The 21,087-nt window shown below is 55.3% G+C and overlaps 1 protein-coding gene across 3 annotated transcripts in view; it reads right to left on the bottom strand.

Annotated features, from left to right (window-relative positions):
* COL27A1 (collagen type XXVII alpha 1 chain) overlaps window positions 1-21,087 on the bottom strand; it is a 153,262-nt gene that overhangs the window by 15,054 nt on the left and 117,121 nt on the right. For all 3 annotated transcript variants that reach the window (XM_059889056.1, NM_001206680.1, XM_059889057.1), the window contains 20 exon segments: window positions 19,165-19,218; window positions 18,941-19,048; window positions 17,712-17,765; window positions 16,698-16,751; window positions 12,102-12,158; window positions 11,881-11,934; window positions 11,073-11,126; window positions 10,735-10,788; window positions 9,834-9,887; window positions 9,643-9,750; window positions 9,068-9,175; window positions 7,829-7,936; window positions 6,035-6,088; window positions 5,461-5,523; window positions 4,882-4,935; window positions 4,704-4,739; window positions 4,583-4,600; window positions 4,341-4,376; window positions 4,061-4,087; window positions 815-880 (listed from right to left, as the gene is read on the bottom strand). In XM_059889056.1, the coding sequence (XP_059745039.1) occupies window positions 815-880; window positions 4,061-4,087; window positions 4,341-4,376; window positions 4,583-4,600; window positions 4,704-4,739; window positions 4,882-4,935; window positions 5,461-5,523; window positions 6,035-6,088; window positions 7,829-7,936; window positions 9,068-9,175; window positions 9,643-9,750; window positions 9,834-9,887; window positions 10,735-10,788; window positions 11,073-11,126; window positions 11,881-11,934; window positions 12,102-12,158; window positions 16,698-16,751; window positions 17,712-17,765; window positions 18,941-19,048; window positions 19,165-19,218 (1,221 nt within the window).

The following is a 21,087-nucleotide window of genomic DNA, read 5'->3' as shown; positions in this document are numbered from 1 at the left end:
TGGCCGTCGGGCCCTTGAGGTCCTTGTCCGGCTGGAGCTCTAAGCCTCCACTGCCCCAAGTTCTTGCCACTAAGGAGACATCTGAGCTCCCTGCAGGGGCTATGCTTGGGTGTCCCTCCACTTAACAAATAAAGAAACTGGGGACCAGCGGTGGCCAGGGGCAGATCTACCTAGAGGGCCTGGGGGCTTGAGAGATGTGGACAGTCAGCCTGGCTTCTGCTGCAGAATAGGAGGGTCCTGTGAGCGAGGAGTCAAGGAAGGGGTCCCAAATCCCTCAGGAAGGAGTTGGTGAAGGACTTACTTTCCACTGACTACCCCGTCCCCCACTCCCCAGAATGGAAGGAACATAACAAGCTTTTCTATCTGCCCTTCCCCTGGCTCATGAGCCTGGAGAGAGCACTCAGGGCACAAATGGAAAAGTCTGACGATCTGAGCTGATAGGTAGTGAGTCCCCCATCGTGGGGGGAAAGCAACTCAGCAAAGGACACTCTTGACAGGGTTTGACCAGAGGATACCCAGGGCCCTGTTCAGCCTTGTATCCTAGTGCTGAGGTGACCACTGGCCAGGGTCTTAGCAGAGCCTGTGGACAAGTTTCCTGCCTCTGGTGGATTCTGGGACTGAACCAAGAAGCTGCTTCTGACATCTCTACCTGACTCAGGAGGAGAGCAAAAGGCCTCGGCCCTGCTTCTGGGTCACTTGCTGGCTGTGAATTGCTCAGTGTGGGTCACGTGGAGGCCACTGACCACATGTGGGTCATCATTTCTGCACCCCCCCCAAGGAAGGGACCCCACGTGGGCAGGGCCCCGGGTGGCACCTCTGCTCTCAGTGCTCCACTTGTATCCATCCACGTCTGGAAAGCTGCCCCAAGGTCATCTTGTTGCTGCGCAGAGAGAAGACAGGTTGTGCCTCCTGGCCCCCACCGAGCAGGAGTCCCAGGGTCTGAGCAAGGGCCCTCCCACCCTACCTTCCCTAGTGGGATCCTGGCCAATAGCATGCCTTCTGGGGAACTCTGTTCTTCCTCCCCTTGCAAACAGATGCTTCCACTAATTTCCTCCAGGCACTTCCATAGCGCTCTGTTGCCCCCAAGATTAAGTCCAAACTCCTGGCAGTGGCCTGCGTGCTGTGTGCTCCAGCCCTGCCTCTCTCTGTCTCTCACGGGTGCTCCGCGCACCAGACACACTATCGCACTTCTCAGTCCCTAAGTGCGTGCTCTGTTTAGCCACCACGCCTCTGAACGCGCGGCTCCCATTTGCCTGTTCCCTTCCTCCATCGTTCCATCTACTGTTCCAGTGGTTCTCAGCCAGGGCTGATGCTGCCCCCTAGAGGGCATCTGGCAATATCTCGAGACTTCAGGGGCTGTCACAACTGGAGCAGGCAGTGCTACTGGGATGCAGTGGCTGGAAGCCAGGCTGTGGCTACATATCCTCTGATGCACAGGACAATCACTCACAGCAAAGAACCGTCTGGTTCCAAATGTCCACAGCGCTGTGGGTGAGAAAGCCTGCCCTGCACGCATCCTATAGATACCACCCTGCGATGGGAACTCTCTCCCGATGCCCCCAGGCTGGGTGTGGACCCCGCCTTCTACATTCCCACAGCCCCGGGGTCTCCCCTTTGCACTGTAAGTGTCTCACTTCCACTTGCACCTCCAGTCCTGACACTGGGCTTCCCAGAAACACAGCTGCATGACCTCATCATGAATATAGAGAGGGGGGAAGATCTGACAGTGAGTAAAGCCCCAGGGTTGGGGTCTGGAGCTAGGACTCTGGCAGTCCTTCTCAAGTTCAGATCCCAAGCCTTGCAACTTACTAACTGTACAATCTGGGCAAGCTGCTTAAACTTGGTTCTCTCATCCTGATAATAAAACTCAGAACTGTTGAGAGGAATAAATGATTTCAAGGTAAAGAATCCGCCTACAATGCAGGAAGACACAGGAGACTGGGTTTGATCCCTGGATCGGGAAGATCCCCTGGAAAAGGAAATGGTGACCCACTCCAGTATTCTCACCTGGAAAATCCCATGGACAGAGAAGTCTGGCAAGCTACAGTCCATGGGGTTGCAAAGAGTCACAAGACTTAGTGACTAAACAGCAGAACACACGAAAAGCACTTCTTTTTTTTTTTTTTTGCCTCCCCACACAGCCTGAGAAATCCTAATTCCCTGATTAGGGCTCAGAGACTGAGCCCGAGCCCTCAGCAGTGAAAGCGTGGGGTCCTAACCACCAGACCACAAGGGAATTCCAGAAAAGCGCTACGAATGTTATATGGCATACAACAAGCACTGAATCTATTAGTTATTATTCAAAAAATAAAAATCCTCTCGTTTTCCTTTTTTCTTTAAGAGGGAAAAGTCTTTTCCTAGATCCCTTAATTTCCTCCTAGTTTGCTTCCTTACTGAAGAAGGAAGGATGTAGAGGAAGAGGCCAGGGCTGTCACTCTAGTTTCATGGATGAGACAGAGGGATGGACAGCGAGGACAGAGAGCAAGGATTCAAGCTGCTCATGGCCGGGGCTCCTTCTCCATGCAGTCCTTCCCCTTGGCCATTCCCTGGGACGCGGTCGGGGCTTGCTTCTAACAGTCAACTGGGACCATGATCAAATGTGGACAGACTGCCAGAGGGCTTGTGAGGGGGGGATGTATTTTCATTCAAGCCAGGGAGGAGCACTGGGGCCCAACCTGCAACCTTGCCTGACTCTCCTTGGACTCAGAATCTGAGCTGGACAGACTCTGTCATGCGGTGATGCACAATAAGAAATCTATACTTGGTCTTCAATCCGGTTCCTGGCACAGAGCTCCGAAAACCCTTGGAATTTTCTGAGATAGGGTATCTTTTGCTGTGTTCATGAGATGACTTTTGGAAAGCTCCTAAGTAACCTAAGGGTAGGGGCTGGTGGTCTCCGGAACCAACCACGTGATCAGAGGGTTGCAACTTTCAGTTACCAGTCCCACAGCCTCCAAGGAGGGGAGAGCGGCTGGAGACTGAGTCAATTGCCATCGCCGATGACTTAATCAATTGTGTCTATGTAACGAAGCCCCCAGAAAATCCTAAAAGGACTGGGTTCGGAGGGCTCCCAGCTTGGTGAACAGGTGCAGATTCAGAATAGACACAGAAGCTCGTGGCCCGTCCCCATGCCTTGCTTGATGATGCACAACCTCCATCCGGCTGCTCCTCTGTGCCTGCGCTCAGTCGCATCCGACTCTCTGCAACTCTATGGAAGGCAGCCCACCAGGCTCCTCTGTCCATGGGGTTCTCCAGGCAAAATACTGGGGTGGGTTGCCATTTCCTCCTCCAGGGGATTTTCCCAACCCAGGGAACAAACCCGCATCTCTTGTGTCTCCTGCATTGCAGGTGGATTCTTTACCCGCTGAGAAGGGAAGTCCAAAATGACACGTGTGAGTTACAGCCTTTTATAATAAGCCACTAATCTGGTAGGTAGAATGTGTCTCTGAGTTCTGTGAGCTGCCCTAGCAAATTAACAGATGCCAAGGAGGGCCTGGTGGGAACTTTTGGTCTATAGCTAGTTGGTCAGAAGCACAAATGAGACCTGGATTTGCCACTGGCATCGGAAGAGAGGCAGGGAAGGGGGGCGAGGGATGGAGGTGTGGAGTCCTGGGTTGGGGAGCCAGCAGCGATCTTGCAGGACTGAGCCCTCAACCCGTGGAATCTGATGCTGCTCCAAGTAGTGTCAGGACTGAATTAAATTCTAGGACACCCAGCTGGTGTCCCCCAAATTGCTCACTGGTATGGGCAGCTCCCTTCCCAAAACTCAGGGGCTGGAATCAGTACCAGAAGCTTAAAGATCTGTCAGTGGAACGGCACAGAGTGGGCCAACAGGGCCTGGAGCCAGCGGAGGGAGGTCTTCCTGGATCCACTGGCCGGGGTGCATTCTGGCTAATACCTGGGTTTCCTGCCCCTCAGTGCAGGGGTCAGGGTTCAGTATGGAGTGAGGAAGGATGGGGCGTGGGCAGCCCTGGGCCAGGGAGGGGTCTGTTGTCATCCCTCCCCCACCACACCCCAGGCCTTACTCCAAGTAGACCGCAGAGGAAGTTCTCCAACTTACGAAGTGGATAGTGCTCCCTGGAGGACCCTGCAAAAGAAGAGGCTGGGTCGTGTCTGGCAGGGACTGTGTGCTGCAGTCCCAGGGGCTGTCGGGAGCTGGGAGGGGCTCTCAGGGCATGAGAGAACCCACCACCCTGGTCTCTGCCTGGGACCACCCGGGCTGAGCTGTACTATCCCAGAGGCCTGGCCTGTGAAGTCAGGGCCAGTCCTATGAAGGCCGCCAACACAGCCTGGGGTCCCACCAGCTGCCCTACAATTCAAGGGGAGCACACACTACCTACCGGTGGGCCGGGCTGCCCTCTGGGACCGGGAGGACCCTGGAGGAAGAGAAGAACAGTGAGGCCCCGCTCAAAGGCCTCTCATCCCCCGACCCCGCCCAGGCCTCCTCCTGAGACCCAGGCACCGTGGCCACCTGCGTACAGACCGAGGTCCCAGGACATGACTGGTCACGGGCAGGAAAGCCCAGAGTGCCCGCCCCCCTGACTCCACCATCCCCCCAGCCCTCACACCCCAGCCCACTCACCCTCGGACCTTGCAATCCCTGGAGGGGGACAGAAGCGGGGAGACAGAGTTAGAGGAGCAGATTGAGCCGTGCCACCCCCCTGCCCCCGCCCACCACACTGCCCACCAGCCCGTCCACTCACCAAGTCCCCGCGGCTGCCTTTGTCGCCCTTTGGACCCTGCAAGAAACCATGGCCCAGTGAGAGGGGGCTCAGAGGAGGAGCCCCACTGCCCAGATGGGGAAACTGAGGCTCAGACTGGGTCTAGGTCACACAAACAGTCTTGCCCCAGTGGTCTTTCTGGCCAGCCCCCTGCACATACCTGGCGTCCCGAAGGTCCCAGGATTCCCAGGGGCCCGATGATACCTTCCTTTCCCTAAAGGGGAGAGAAAGGCTTGTGTGTTCTCGTCCCAGCGCCTGGGGAACACAGTCACCAGGACAGGAGGGTAGGGGGCAGCCTGAAGGCCCCCAGGAGATGGAAGGGAGACCTCCCCAGGTGAGGCCAGGCTGCACGTCTGCTGAGCCCGAGTGGTGTGCGTTACAGTGGGCCATTGGTGGGGGATGGGAGCAGGTGAAAGCAGGAAAGACGGCAGCTCAGCTGGCAGGAAGATCACGAGCAAAGGTGTGGAAGCAGGGTAGGGGGTTGGAGGGAGGTTCGAGAGGGAGGGGACATATGTATGCTTATGGCTGATTCACATCGTACGCAGAAACGAACACAACATTGTAAAGCAATTATCCTCCAATTAAAAAATAAATGTTAAGAAAAGGTGTAGAAACAGGAGGGGAGATAGTGGGCAGAGAAGGCTCAGGACTGAAGGAACAGGAAGGGTGACGTCACCCAGCTGATGGCTGGCCGGCCTCGGGTGACTGACCATGCTGGGACAGACAGGGGAGGACTCACCATCAAGCCAGGAGGCCCCCGAGGGCCCTGGATGCCTTTGAAACCGACGTCTCCTTGGGGGCCCTGCGGGAGATGGAGAAGGGCTGCTGTGTCTGGGTGGCCGCTGGGCAAGGGCTCCAGCAGCTCCGCCACCCCTGGGGTCTGCCCAACTTTTGCCCTCCCGGTCAAGAGAGGCCTTCCCTGAGAGGCTCCAGAAAGAGGAACAAATGTCCACAATTAGTATGCAGCAGGCAGCGTGCTGGCTCAGCGCTAAATGGTGTAGGTTTAATCTTCATTGTAACAACCCTTTGCTGCTACTGTGCCCATTTTATAGATGAGAAAACTGAGGCTTGGAGAGACCAAGTAACTTGCTCAGGCACAGAGCAGATAAACTGCGGAGCTGGGCTTAGAACCCAGGTCTGCTGGAACATTAGGCTGGGAGACAAGGGTGTTCATGCTAGATTCTGGCTGTGTTCCAGCCCCCATTGCAAATGCCCAAGAAATATTTGTGAACAAGAAATATTTGCGCCCAAGAAATAATAAGTGAACAAGCAGGTGGATGGACAGGACCCCAAGAGGAATAGAGAATCTGTACCTTGGGTCCAAAGAGGCCAGCCATTCCTGGGAATCCCATCTCACCAGAGTCACCCTATGGGGAGAACAAGATGAGACAGCGCAAGTGAGGCCAAGATAAGGTGCCTGGCCAGTCGGGCAGGACCCCCAGGCCTGCCTCTTTGAAGGGATATCAGCCACTCCACCTCAAGGCAAATGAATGTGAATGGCTCACAAACATGATGCCCGACAGCAGTGGCTAGAAATGCCAACACAATGTTGAACAAAAGTGGTGTGAGCAGGTATCTGACTTATTTCTGCTCTTTGGGAGAAATAATTTAATCCTTCACTAGGAACTACGATAGTAACTATAGATTTTTCATGACTGTCCTTTATCAAGTTGAGGAAGTTTTTTCTATACCAAGTTTGTTGAGAATTTTTATCAGAAATGGAGTTGGATTCTATCATTTGCTTTTCTTGCATCTACTGAAATGATTAATTGGATCTTCTATTTTAGTCTGGGGAAGATTGTGGGCAGGAGGAGAAGGGGACAACAGAGGATGAGATGGTTGGATGGCATCACCGACTCAATGGACATGAGTTTGAGCAAACTCTGGGAGATGGTGATGGACAGGGAAGCCTGGGGTGCTGCAGTCCGTGGGGTCACAAAGAGTTAGACACGACTGAGTGACTAAACAACAAATTTTAGCTTGTTAATATGGTGAATTATATTGATTTATTTTTAAATGTTATACTATCCTTACATTCCTGATCTTTTTTTCCTGATTCACTTGATCTTCTTTTTTAAAAAAATACATTTCTTTATTTGACTGTGTTGGTTCTTACCTGCAGCATGTGGGATTTTATCTTATTTTTAGTTGCAACATGCAGGATCTGTAGCTGTGGCATGTGAACTCTTGGTGGTGCATGTGGGATCTAGTTCCCTGACCAGGGATCGAACCTGGGCCCCCTGCATTGGGAGCATGTTGTCTTAGCCACTGGGCCACCAGGGAAGTTTCAAATCTCACTTGATCTTGACATATCATTCTTTTAATGTATTCTTTGACTGATTTTTCTAAAACAGTATCGAGAACTTTTGTGTCTATACTTCTGAGGTATATTGTAGTCTGAGGTCGGTAGTTTTCTTTTCTTGTAATCTTTGTCTAGCATAGACATCAGGGTAATGCTAACCTCACAGCATGTGTTTGGAAGTATCCCTTCCCTTCAATTTTATGGAAGAGTGTATGCAGAATTGGAATTTTTCTTCCATAAACAATGACTAGAATTTACCAGTGAAGTCATCTGAACCTTTGTGGGAAGTTTTCAGACTATAGATGTAATTTCTCGAATAGATCCAAGGCTGTGTGTGTGCTAAGTCGCTTCAGTCGTGTCTGACTCTTTGTGACCCTATGGACTGAAGCCCTCCAGGCTCCTCTGTCCACAGGATTCTCTAGGCAACAATACTGGAGTGGGTTGCCATGCCCTCCTCCAGGGGATCTTCCCGACCCAGGGATTAAACCCATGTTTCTTACAGTCTCTTGCAGGGGCATGTGGGTTCTTTCTACTAGCGCCACCTGGGAAATCCAGATTCAAGGTTACTTCAGGCTACTTAAGGTTCTGGTTGGGATGGCCTCTCCTCATTCTTAAGGGACCACTCACATCTCGCTCCTCAGCTTTCTTGCATCCCCTCATCCCTGACTCGGGGGAGGCAGAGTGGGATCTCGTGCCCATGGAGAGGGTTGCTCCGTGCTTTGCACAGTGCAGGAAGGTGGCTGGTGGGTCTGCGTGCGTGTGTGTGCATGTGTGGGAACATGTGTGTTCCCTGGGGCTCACTCACCGGCTGGCCTTTGGATCCAGGCTCCCCCTGGTTCCCAGGAAGCCCCATGCCGCCTTCTGTCCCTCGCTTGCCAGGGGGTCCCATCTGCCCAGGCAACCCACTTTCACCCTTAAAGAAACACACCAAGATGACCAGTCAACGGGAGAAAACGGCTCTAGGAGATGGGGAGGGCAGCTGGAGAGACAGAACAGGGATTCCACCAGGTCAGTAAACATCTCTGGTTGCTGGGGCAACAGGTGTAGGTCTGGGGATGGGGGAGGGTGCTCAGACTTCAGCCTGCTTAAGAAGAAAGTCTCTTTTCTTGTTCTGGCATTCAAGGGCCCACTTCCTGACAACTCTCTCACACACCTCTCTTCACTGTTTCTTCCCAACAGGCCAGGCAGTCCCTACCTCCACTCACACTCTTCCTCTTGTCTAGAATGTCGCCTCCCCTTCTTGCCTCATTTAAATCTTCCACAGGCCAAGGCCACCTCTCCCCTCTGCCCTCTGTCTTTAAAGAGGGTTACAACCTCTCTCCAACTAAACTTCAAGCTCAGAGAGGGTGAGAGCCTCATTCATTCATCTCAATTTTCCCTTCAGTGTCTAACCCTGGGCTCAGACAGCCTCATGACTGCCTCCCCCACCGAGCAAGGAAACTTCCTAAAAAGATGCCTTGGAGGGTCCCAGCAGCCAGCAACAGCCATTGCCCCACAAGGCCCACAAGAGGGCGCCCACGGACAGCTCAACAAACAGTTGACAACCTCAAAGGCCTGATAGGGGGCAGTATTACAGCTCCAGGGGTTAACTATCCTTTAAGCCAGGAGAAGGCAATGGCAGCCCACTCCAGTACTCTTGCCTGGAAAATCCCATGGATGGAGGAGCCTAGTGGGCTGCAGTCCATGGGGTCGCTAAGAGTCAGACACGACTGAGCGACTTCACTTTCACTTTTCACTTGCATGCATTGGAGAAGGAAATGGCAACCCACTCCAGTGTTCTTGCCTGGAGAATCCCAGGGACGGGGGAGCCTGGTGGGCTGCCGTCTATGGGGTCGCACAGAGTCGGACACGACTGAAGTGACTTAGCAGCAGCAGCAGCAAGCCAGGTTCAAGCTTGGGGAGGGACCCCTGAGGAAGTAGACTCCATTTTTCTCACTGTCCCTGGGACATGGGTGCCCATGTCAGCCCTGTAGTCAGGGTCACTGTAGTCAGTACCAAGGCAGAAAGGGTGGAGGGCGGATAAGAGCATTAACAAGTGTCTGACCTTGAATCCTGGGGGCCCCTGTGCTCCAGGCAAGCCAGCCACACCTGGATCTCCTCTCTTCCCAGCAGGGCCCATGGGCCCGGGGTCCCCGTCATCTCCTTGCTCCCCCTGTGAAGAAAGAGGGCAAAGGAGAATTTTTCATGTTTCAGGAAATAGGCAGCCAAGGAGGCAGGGTGACTTCAAAATCCACCAGCGTGGGAGAAGCCTGGTGGGGGTGGAGGTCAGACTCAGGGATGGAGGCCATGTGTGAGAATGGCTGGACCAGTGGGGCAAGAGGACTTGAAGATTCGTGGGTAGGGAGATGAGGGATCTTAAAAACCAGAAGCTCTCTGCCCTGGACAGGGGTTGTCCCTCTGGGTGCTGGCATGGAGGAGAGACAGTGAGACAGGCCATTGTCCAGGTACCACAGAATGAAGCCACTGACCATGCAGGAAACTTCTAGATATGCTGATTCTGCCCATCCAAGTTCCCAAACCTGCTCCTCCTGGCCCATGGCCTATGGCACCCCACATCCCACCACACGCGCACCTCGTCTCGAACAGAGACACCCTCTGTTAACCCCCAGTCCGGCTCACCTGCTGTCCTGCTTGACCATCGCGGCCAGGAAGCCCATCTGGTCCAGCAACACCCTCGGGGCCCTGTCTCCCCACCACGCCCCGAGGCCCTGGGAGCCCCTGCAGGCCCTGGGAGTAAACGAGAAGCTGGTGAGGGCTTCTGGGGAGGGCAGGGGGTGGGGTGGGTGAACGAAAAGCTGTAAGCCACTCACCTGGATCCCCCTCCGTCCTGGCGCCCCAGCCTTGCCTTGCTTTCCCTTTGGCCCCTGAAAAATCAAGGGGCACACGATGGAGGCTTCCTGGAGGAGGCGCAGAACCCAAGGGGCTCCAGAAGGGAGATCCCTCTGTGGCTCAGCCCTGCCCCTCTACCTCGGCATCTGCATCTGCCAATGGGCCCAGGCACCCCCACCCAGAAGCCCAGGGTCAAGGCCAGCCTTGGGACCTGCCAGGTGCGGCCCCTGACCCTGCTCTGGGCCCTGGGCCCTCACTGGGAACCCGGTGGCAGAGGGTCCAGGCATTGGCAACTTCCTGGTGGGAGCTAAGCCCCATGGCTGGCAGGTCCGTGTGATCCTCAGGGGTGTGGGTATCCCGGAAGGGTGAGGAGTGTGTGTGCGAGCAGAAGGAAGGCGTGTGTGTGTGCACCCCTGGGAGGAAGTTGAGGGCAGTGAGACAGCCCTGGCCCAGCCTCAGTGGAGACCGATCCAGGAGGCCTGGGTGAAGGCAGGAAATTCCCTCTCCACCGCCTCCGAATTCCTCCATGAGTGTCACGCTCCCTGTCTTCCTCCACATGCTCTCACTTCACTGCTCCCAGTTTTCTTTCTGCAGTGCATTGTGGTGGAAAGGGAGGCCAGCTTTGGATACTGACTGCCCGGGGTTCAAATCCCACTAGCTGACTGAATAGGTGGTCCCCCTCCCAGAGGTTCTATGATTGGGACTGGTCATCTCCTGGCCCTCAGGCCCACTGAAGGAATCCTGGCTGGACCACGCCCTGCAGCGGCCCGTGGTCCCCTCTCCTTCTCATCACACCCCAGTGCTGCCTCCCACGGGCTATGTGCTTAGGCTGGTCTTTCCCTTCCCAGGGTCTACCTTCCCGTGAGCATCCGGGCCTCTTACCTCTTCCCCTTTCGATCCTTTGGGGCCCGGCCGTCCCCGGGGTCCCGGATGCCCCTGCAAACCAAGGTGAGATGACGCAAGGCAGCCCCAGGATTCTCTCCCGGGGAGGGTGGCCAGTCTCCGCCTGGAGGGGGAGGGGTGGGGAGGGGTTTGGGGGTGCAGGCTCTGGGGGTGCCCCCAGGGTCAGGGCAGGAGAAACCAGAATGGGCTGTCCCAGGCCCTCCCGCAGGGCAGGTCTCTTTAAGCTTTAAAGAGACCAGATCTCTAATTCCCCCACTGCTTCTCCACCAGCCCCCCTCTCAGGGCAGGAGGGGGATGGGACAGGAAGCACCACTCACGGGTTGGCCCTGCTGGCCTGGATTTCCACGGAGGCCTTGTACACCCTCCTGTCCCTGGAAGTCAAGCAGAGACAGGTGAAGGGGCTCATCTTGGAGGGAGTGGGGGCCAGGGCAACTGCTAGCCTGGAGGACCCCAAGGAAGCCTTTGTTCTTATTCTTAGCCATGGTTCACTGTCCCCTTAAGTCTCAGCTTCTTCATCTGCAAAATGGGCAGTGGTGCAGTTGAGAAAGAAGCCACCAGCCAGTGTAGGAGACAGAAAAGACTCGGGTTCGATCCCCAGGTTGAGAAGATCCCCTGGAGGAAGAAATGGCAACCCACTCCTGTATTCTCGTCTGGAGAATTCCATGGACAGAAGAGTCTGGAGGGCTACAGTCTGTGGGGATTACAAAGAGTAGGACACAACTGAGCATGAATAAAGGAAAGGACTCCCGCCATCAAGGATGAAGGGTGAAGAGCCTGGGTGGGCGTGGGGGGTGGGGCTGGGTGCTCGTTCAGTGGCCTGTCCTCATTGCTTCTGCTGGGAGAGCTATTCTCAGTCATAGATGGGGATACTGAGGGTCCTGGAGGGGAAGGGTCTCCCTCCCTCAGGAAAGATCTCGGACCCTTCCCCTTTCAGTATGAATTGAGCCCTTGGGGATGGTGGATGAGCCCTTGGGGATGCTTAAAACCTGGGCACTCGTGGTGGCAGGACAGGCCCGTTTCCTGGCGAAGGCCGTTCTAATTCCAGGTTGCATGAAACAGAGGCCAAGGAATGACCTCTTACAACGCTTGCGATGCTGCCAGCAAGTAGGAGCTCTGAATACTTACAGGGTATCCAGGGTCCCCTGGTTCGCCACGGTCTCCTCGATCACCCACAGGGCCCTAAATGAAAAGGACAACAATAGAAGACTGCAGGGGTTGCCAGACCGGGGCCTCCTGGGCCACGCCCTCAGCGGAGCTCGCAGCAGCCTCCCCCTGCTCCCCACACAGCTGGGGCTTGGGGCTCCACCCTGGCAGTGGTCCAGGGGGTGGATGGGGGGGGCCCTTACCCGATCTCCAGGTGGTCCAGGGGGCCCCTCAGCCTTGCCGTCCTCGCCCTGCTCCCCCTGCGGAGGCGAAACCAGCGTTAAGACAAACTCCCTGCTCCTGGGGAACTCCAGACACTCCACATTGAGGCCAAGAGGGCCTTCATCAGAGATGAAGAACCCAGTCTACTTAGGGTTACAGACAGAAAGACTGAGGCCAAGAGGGAAGGGAAGACATGGGGTCCAAGGCAGACCCGAGCACGGAAGCAGGAATTCGGAACACAGGACACTGCTCTTTACCCTCCCCTAGGCTGGACTTCCCTGGGGGCTTCCCTGATGGCTCAGATGGTAGAGAATCCGCCTGCAATGCAGGAGACCCAGGTTCGATCCCTGGCTCAGGAAAATCCCCTGGAAAAGGGAATGGCTACCCACTCCAGTATTCTTGCCTGGAGAATTCCATGGACAGAGGAGCCTGGCGGGCTATGGTCCATGAAGTTGCAAAGAGTCAGGCACAACCAAGTGACTATCACTTTTATTTTAAGGCTGGATACCCCGAGGCCGACAGTCTCAGGCTGTCAGCCAGGGTAGCTGAGCCGAGACTTGGCTACACCTGGTTTTGTAGGGGACCAGCTGCCCAGGCCTTCAACATGGCCCTTCCGGTCTCAGAGCTTTTCCTCAGCTGCGAAATGGGGGTAGTGGGGCAGTGAAGGGGACAATGTTGATACCCAGGGAAGGTGGTAGGGCTTCCATGAAGTGATGCAGAAGTCCCTGCATGGTACTCAGCAAGAAGTGACAATAATTCCAACAGCTGGCAAGCGTGAGCACCGACCGCCACAGCTGCACGCAGACACTCAATGAATCCTCCCAGCATTGTCTGTGTGCTAAGCCCCTTCAGTTGTGTAGAACACTTTGAACGCTATGAACTGCAGCCCACCAGCCTCCTCTGTCCGTGGGATTCTCCAGGTAAGAATACTGGAGTGGGTTGCCATGCCTTCCTCCAGGGATCTTCCCAACTCGGGGATCAAATCCATGTTTCTTATGTCTGCTGTATTGGCAGGTGAGTGCTTTACCACTAGCGCCACCTGGGAAGGCTGAATTCTGCCAACAGCCTCACAAAATAGGCGATATTATTCTCCCAGTTTACAGATGAGGACACTGAGGCACAAAGAGGTGGTGTAAGCTGCTTAGCCATTCAGTCCTCAACGAAAGAGCCCCTTTCTCCGACCCTTGCTGGGAGAAGGTGGGCAGAGAACCTGCTTTAGGATGACCCTCCAACTCTTGATGGGAGCCCCAGGGAAGGCCCTGAGCCTCCCTAGGAGGCACTCAGCAGTCACCCACTTGCGGGTCTTGCTCATAAGACAGTTTCTCGTCTGCAAAATGAGATTCTCCTGTCTCATAGCTCTGCTCTGATGACCCAGGAAGCAGCGGTATGGTAAGCTCTCAGCACACAGAGAAGAGGCTCTGTAGAAACTGCTGTTGTTGATAATGATAACAGCTGGGAGGATGCATGGCACGGAGGTGGGCAGAGAGACAGGGGGAGGAGCAGAGTTTAAAGCCGAGGTCCTTGGGCCATGGCAGGTCACCCTGGGCCCTGGTCCACCCACAGGACGGGTGGCTGGAAGCCATGTGCCAGCTACAAGGAAGGTGTAGGCAGAGCCTGAGGGCTCAGCATGATCTAGCCCCAGATAACTAGTGTCACCTCCCATGGGGGGACATTCTGGGCAGGCGGCTCAAGCCAGGGTACCTCCAAGCCCCCTGGCTGCTGGCAGGGACTGAAGGGGAGGTCTGAGAGGCAAGAGAGAGGGGACAGTCCCGGGGGCTGGAGCCTGTCCCAGGCCCGAATCAGTCCTGAGGGCTGGCGGCCGTACGCCTTGGCCTGGGGCCCCTGTGGCTCTTGTGGGCAGAGACCGAAGGCAGGAGAGTAGGCCTGAGGCCTAGAACCAGCTGTAGCCAGGAAGAGGGGGTGGTGGCTGGCCCAAGAAGCAGGGATTCCCTCTTCTCCCTGACCACTCTCTTTGGCTCCTTGTCCCAAGGCTCCGTCTTTGTGTGAAGGGAGAGAGCTGGACTGGGGGGCTTTACTTGGTGTTTACCTCGTGGGTTCTGTGCGCCAGGCACTTCGTGAGGCATGTTTCATAGAATCCATGTAACATACCTATGCTGCTGTGACCATTGCTCCCATTTTACAGACAAAGAAACTGAGACCCAGGGAAGGAAGGGTTTTAGCCAAGGTCATACAAGAATCAAAGCAATGATGGGGCCCAAAGCTAGCTATACAGATATCCCCCTCTCCTACCCACCACACATTGTAGCTGAAGTTTGGGGATGCATTTTTCGCACCCCAAGATGAAGCCTTCCATCCCCCTTTCTCCTTGTTCCCAGAGTCTCATCCCATCTCCTAGTTCCTATGGCCACTGCCTTTGAAGATAGACACACACCCCCCGAGGGAAGCCCCAAGCTGAACAACATATTGGTTCATTGAAGTGTCTTGTTTCCGACTGGAAAAGCAAGGCCTGGCATCAGACAGTCTGAATCCTGGTCCTGCCATACCCCACACTGATCCTGAGCTAGTCCTGCAGTGTCATGGAGACTCTGTTTCTCCCCCTGTCGAGTGGGGTCCGGACACCTCCGTGCCAGCGTCATGGTGATGAGTGTGAAGAAATCCTGGAGAGGGCGGTCTGCCCCGGGGGTCTCCCCCAGGAACCTGCTCTTCCTCCCTCCCTAGTGCCATCCCGCCGTGACTAGTGACCATTCATGTGGTGGCGGTGGTGTTCAGTCACTCAGTTGTGTCCAACCCTTTGTGGCCCATGGACTGCAGCACACCAGGCTTCCCTGTCCTTCACCATCTCCTGGAGTTTGCTCAAACTCATGTCCATTGAGTCAGTGATGCCATCCAACCATCTCATCCTCTGTCGTCCCCTTCTTCCGTCTTCAATCTTTCCCAGCATCAGGATTTTTTTTTTTTTTTTCCAATGAGTCGGCTAGCTCTTTAGGGCATCATTCCACAGCCCCTAGCTCAGAGATGCTACTGCTAAGTTGCTTCAGTCGTGTCTGACTCTGTGCGACCCTATAGATGGCAGTCCACTAGGCTCCTCTGTCCCTGGGTTCTCCAGGCAAAAATACTGGAGTGGTTTGCCATTTCCTTCTCCAATGCATGAAAGTGAAAAGTGAAAGTGAAGTCGCTCAGTCTTGCCCAACTCTTAGCGACCCCATGGACCACAGCCTACCAGGCTCCCCTGTCCATGGGATTTTCCAGGCAAGAGTACTGGAGCGGGTTGCCATGCTCAGAGATGAGAACATACTAAATATTAAATCATTATAATAACCATTATAAATCCATAAACACCTGTTGGTTAGCAGATGAATGACTGAACACAAAATAACACCGTATAGAATCAGAAAGTGCATCTGGCTGACGCATATGTGATGTCCTGCTTAGCTTCACGTGCCCGAGGTACCCATCCACTTCACAGATGAGGCAGTCAAGGCTTGGGGAATGCTGGGGCCCCTCCCAAGGCCCCAGCAGACTCAGGGCAGATTTGGGTCAGACTCTAGCTCTCGCAGGCACAGGGACTGCCTCCGGGGCTGTGGACGGCCCAGAGTGAAGGCACCCTCTTGTTTCAGGCTTCGTGTTAGCCCTTTCTGCACCAGCCCTGGCAGACCATGAGGGCCGAGGAGGGACTCGGGGTCCTGTGTGAGGCTTGTGCGGCTTCCTGTGGGATGTGTCAGAGCCTGCGGCCCACTCTGGTTGCAGAGCTGTTCTTCTCCAAGCAGGAAGAAGGGGCCAGCTGGATGGCAAGCTAGGCCAGGGTGATTCACTCAACAGCGGGATGTAGTTAGTGGGGAGCTGACTCGGCAAAAGAAAGGAGGCTTGGGGAGCCGGGAACAAGGAGACCGTGGTGGGCGGTGGGGTGGGGTGGGGGGGCGCCTGATAGGAGCCTGTTCCTGCTGAGCCATCAGGGGAAGAGGGAAGAAAGGAAGAAGGGACTCCGCTAATGTAGGACCCAGAGACTTGGGTCCTGGGCCAGCTCGGTGCTGTCTCAGAATGTGACCCTCAGACTTGTGGGATCCACATCCCCACCTACACAGTGGGGAGGGGTGTGGCCATCAGCGAGGTTCCTTCTACCACTTCCTGTCTTCTGTTGAATCTGGAGCCAAGGGGTGGGGCCTGGACACACCTTCCCTCTGCCTGGGCAGTTCCTGGTCTTGAAATGCTGGTGCTTCTCACTTTCCATCCCAAGCCCTCCCCTGGCTCTCACCAGGTGATCTCATTCACTAGTGAGGCTTTGCTCCCCCATCCTCACACAAATGACAGATGGCATCCTTACATCACTGATGTCCATTTCCCCTGCTCAACCGGAAGCCCCAGAAAGGCAGCAACTGTGTCCATTTTTGCTCTGGTGCCAGGCGAGATGACACCCAAGATACCTGTGCTAAATGTAGGTCTAATGACTCCTGCCTGAAGGCCACAGCCAGGGTGACACTGGCCTCTGGGCTGGCCAGGGTATGAACAGGGGTGAGCCTGCCATGAACCCACGCTAGCCCAGCCTCAGTGGCCCCAGGACTTGGTCCCAGTGGCCCCAGATATGAGAAAGCAGTTGCCACCCAGGACCAGACACCCACCTTTTCACCCTTTGGTCCAGGAGGTCCGAGGGGTCCCATGATGCCTTTGTGTCCCTGCAAGAGGTAAGACGGCAGGAGGTGAGAGCACGGGGGAGGGAGGAGTCGGGAGAAGCAGAGGATGAAGGACAAGAACTCAAAGATGGAGACACTCTGGGCTGTGCGATCAGGTCCTGGCTCTGTCCCAACTCACTGTGTGCCTCTGAGCAGGCTCTGTGCCTCTCTGAGCAATGGCCACCTGGACATGCCATGTTGGCCCCAGACACTCCTCTGAGGGGTGTTTGCTTGAGTGGCTGAAGCCTCTGCTCAGGCGTCTTGGAGCAGACCTGGGTGCAGTTCTCAGCAGAGCCCCTAGGTGTGTCCTCCTGGGCAGAGGCAGGAGGCAAATGCTTGCCTCAGCAGGCTTTCCCAGGCCGGGGTGAGGCCTGAAGGTACAGACTCCCACCTTGGGCTCCCAGCACCCACTCTCCAGCTCCCCTCTCCTTTGCCCTCTGCCTCTCCTCCTCTCCTTGCTGCTTTTCTTTCAGACACTGGATCCCACCATCAAGCTTCAGAAGCCATCGGGCCTTGCACACACATTCTTTTGGCTCCCCGAGCCTCAGTTTCCCTTTCTGAGCAAGCCGCATGCCTCTCTGAGGCCTCACCTCCCAGATGTCTAACATGTGTTTGGTTTGGCCGCCTCTAAGGGGTGGGGGGGTTGCCAAATTAGGATGCAAAAATGGGCTCCGACCCACCACTTCCACAGAGAGCAGTTGCAAAGTTCAGACACGAGGTGTGTGCAGCACCCACCACGGGGAAGAAGGACTGAGTGAGGCCAGGGACTCAGGGGGGCTCTCTGTTCACCCCAGCCCTGTCTGGCCCACTGCTGGTCTGCGGACCCAGGTGTTCCTGGGCACGAGGGAGACTATGAATCTGTGTGGCCCTCGGCTGGGAGGAGGTGGGGGTAGCAGCCGAGGCGGCCTGAGTCCAGGCCTGCGGGGCAGAGTTCCAGAAAGCGGGGAGGTCAGAGCTCCTTACGTCGTAACCAGCCAGTCCCGGCTCTCCTTGGGCCCCCATCCGTCCTGGAGCACCCTGTGAGGGGAGAAGACCCCCGTTGGTACCCAGTGTGACTCTCACAGAAGGAACGCGGACACTGTCTCTCCCACAGGCTCCCGCCCAGTTCAGCCCCGCAGCCTGGCACGTCCGCCCTGCTCAGAACCTGGTCCGGAGACCGAGGTGGAAAGCAAGCGGCTCTCCAGAGCACTCCTCCTCCCCCAGCCATTCCCTCTTCCAGCTCCAGTGGTTTAGAGAGCCAGTTGCTAAATTTTCCCCACTTTTGTGAGCCAATTATTAAATAAAACCATGATGAAAAGTTAAATTATATGAACTTACAGATAAATCAATTATATTAAAAACACAGATGATAAATATCCAAAACTCATCCCTTCCTAATTATTTTACTACATTTTGTTATTATCTATGCTCATGAGGATATTTTTGTTGATTGAATCTGTGTGGCAGAAACACTGTTACCCCTGGGTAGCCAGTATCTGCAGGGGAACAGTTCCAGGACCCCCCGTGGATGTGAAACCCTGGGGATACAGACCGACTCTACCAGCTAATGGAGCTTTCTCACACATCCCCTCCAAGTCTGCATTCAGTGACATCATGCTGGTAGCTGGAAGTCGGCTACCGTGGGAGCATTTACACCACGGAATCTTGCAAATGCCGCGAACAAGCACAACTGTTTATCGGCGCACATCGGCCGCTCAGAGATGCTGTGCCAGCCTTGTCTGCCCCTTCCCTCGGCTCCTCTTGGGGTCTTCCTCCTGCTGCAGTGATCAAACCCTTAAGGGGCCCTTCCTTCAGGGCCGGCCAGCGATGGGCTGGACCACCCTTAGGGTCACCCAGGAATCTTCAGTAGCTTCATCCTGCCGCCCCCGCGTGAATCTATTTCCAATGGGAAAAGTCCTTGTCCAATAGAAATACCCTCAAGGGTCTGGTCCCTTCCCTACACCCTGACAGCAGGACTTGATAATCAGGGGTTATAAAGGGCTTCAGAAGATCCACAGACTCCCTTCAAATGGCAAGAAATTCTGTGCTGTATGTACTTTACAGGGGGAGGGGCGAGAGCTTCTGTAGGTCCACAAAGGGATCCACAATTCCAAAGATCTTTCTGGAGGGCAGACACAAAGTCAGATGGGCAATGCTTTCCTCTCTGCCCTCGGCTCCATGACCCTCACCCCAGCCACCCAGACAGTTCTCACCGTTGGTCCCAGGCTGCCCCGGGACCCTTTAGGGCCTGGGGTGCCAGGGGGTCCGGGGTCTCCAGGGACGCCCATCTCACCCAGCTGTCCTTGGTAGCCCTTGGCACCCTGCAGTGGGGGAGAGACAGGGTATCACCAGGTGTCCGCAGAGGGGAGGGGAGGGCGGGAGCTAGGCGGCAGGGGAATGGCCCGATTCAGGTGGAAGGAGGAGGAGGGGTCCCTACCTTGGCTCCCGTCCGGCCCTTCTCGCCTTGCTTCCCTGGTTTTCCTTCAGGACCCTGAAAGGTAAAGAGGGGAAGAGAGAAAAAGATGAGCAATGAGAGAAAACTGAGGCAGATCCACAGATTTGCAGAGCGCTCACTTCCCAGGCAGACTGCCTGGGCTCAAACTGATTCTGCACTCAATGCCCATGTTTCCTGTGATCCACATCTTTGCCAAGTCGGGGCAGAGGTGGTATTGGCCTCACAGAGCTGACAGCCCTGGGCTTGACAATCTCAAGGTCCTTTGCTCCTCCAGTAATTAAATACAGCATGGCCTCAGTCACGGGCCAGGTACTGTATCTGAACTCTGCATCATGTTTTGGGCGATTCTGGCCACAGGGCTGGGAGGAAGGGACTGTTTATCCCACGTTAGAGCTAAAGAAACAGTCTCGGGGAGACGGAGACCCTGCGGACACAGATCACCCAGCTAGGTAGAACGAAATGCGGATTCTTACTTTCTGGGACACCCCTTTTCCTAAGCCGGTCCTGTCTGGGCAATTGTGAGTCAATGATTACAGGAGCTGGTGGCATCTGCCAGTGGGCTGAGGTGACTGCAATGGCTGATTCCTCATCAGCAGGAGGAGTGAGTCAGGGACAAAGAATGCAGTCCAGGGCCAGGGAGACGGGAGTCCCCCCGGACAGGGCAGCCTGCTGGCCCCCTGTTCCGACAGGCCCAGCTCCAGCTGGGAGCACCCCAGTGGTGTGGGAAACCCTGAGTAAGGGCGAGAGCATCCAGTGGGCTGGGACTGCAGGGCCAGAATGAAGACATTTGCTGGGCTCCATCCATATAGATATATTTCTGGAAAGGCCCCGACGGCTCATAAAATTCTATTTTTAAATCCTCCACTGTTTCCAGGCCACAGAGTGGGAGATTTCTGTTCTGCGGCCTCAATGCCAAAGACACTCAAATACAGGCCTCTCATCACCTCTGCCACCCGACACACACACAGTCTGGCCCCAGCGAACCTCCTTCCAGTCCCAGCGTCTGAGAGCTGGCAGTGACCGCAAAATATGGACAGAAACACTGCAACACCACCACCGACACCATCCCCAGAGCCACGTCACACCCCTGCCTCGGCCACCACCATCACCAGCACATCAGTCCCGCCACCATCATCAGCCCCGCCATCCTCACCACGACCATCATCACTATCACGACCACAACCGCCATTATCGACCCCCCGTCACCATCACCATGACCACCATCCTCTTCACTAACATCAGTACCATCCCGTCCATCATCACACACCAACACCGTCATCACTTCTACCACCAGCATCACCAAGCCCATACCCACAGCCACGCTGACCCCTCCTCACCGCTGCATCACCACCATCCCCATCGTCGTCACACCGCCACGCCCACCACCGTCATCCTCACTGTTGCTATCACCACTATCTTCATCAGTACCATCACCACCCCCCCATCATGACTACATCATCCCACCACCAGCTTCAGTCACATCTTCATCAGTACCATCACCACCCCCCCATCATGACTACATCATCCCACCACCAGCTTCAGTCACGTCTTCATCACTACCATCACCATCCCCCGCATCATGACTACATCGTCACCACCACCAGCTTCAGTCACGTCCTCCTCCATACTCATAAAGATAATTTGCTACATTTCTAGTTCATTTTATAAAGTGCTTTCCTATCCAAAGTTTCATCAGTTCTTTAGATGAAAAATCCGCGGCTCAGAGAGAGGCAGTTCGATGCGCCTAAAGTCACAGTGACAGTGGGTGCTCGAGCCAGAACCTGGCCTTCGGGCTCCGGGTCAGGGCTATTTCTGCCCCACGTGTTTCTGCCCATTCCACAGTCATGATGCTCACAAGTTCACTAAGAAAGAGCTCCCGGAACACTGGAACTCAAAAACAATTTC

This window comes from Bos taurus, chromosome 8, assembly GCF_002263795.3.
Source record: "Bos taurus isolate L1 Dominette 01449 registration number 42190680 breed Hereford chromosome 8, ARS-UCD2.0, whole genome shotgun sequence".
Taxonomy (NCBI): Eukaryota; Metazoa; Chordata; class Mammalia; order Artiodactyla; family Bovidae; genus Bos; species Bos taurus.
This window is presented reverse-complemented; position numbering and strand designations above follow the sequence as displayed.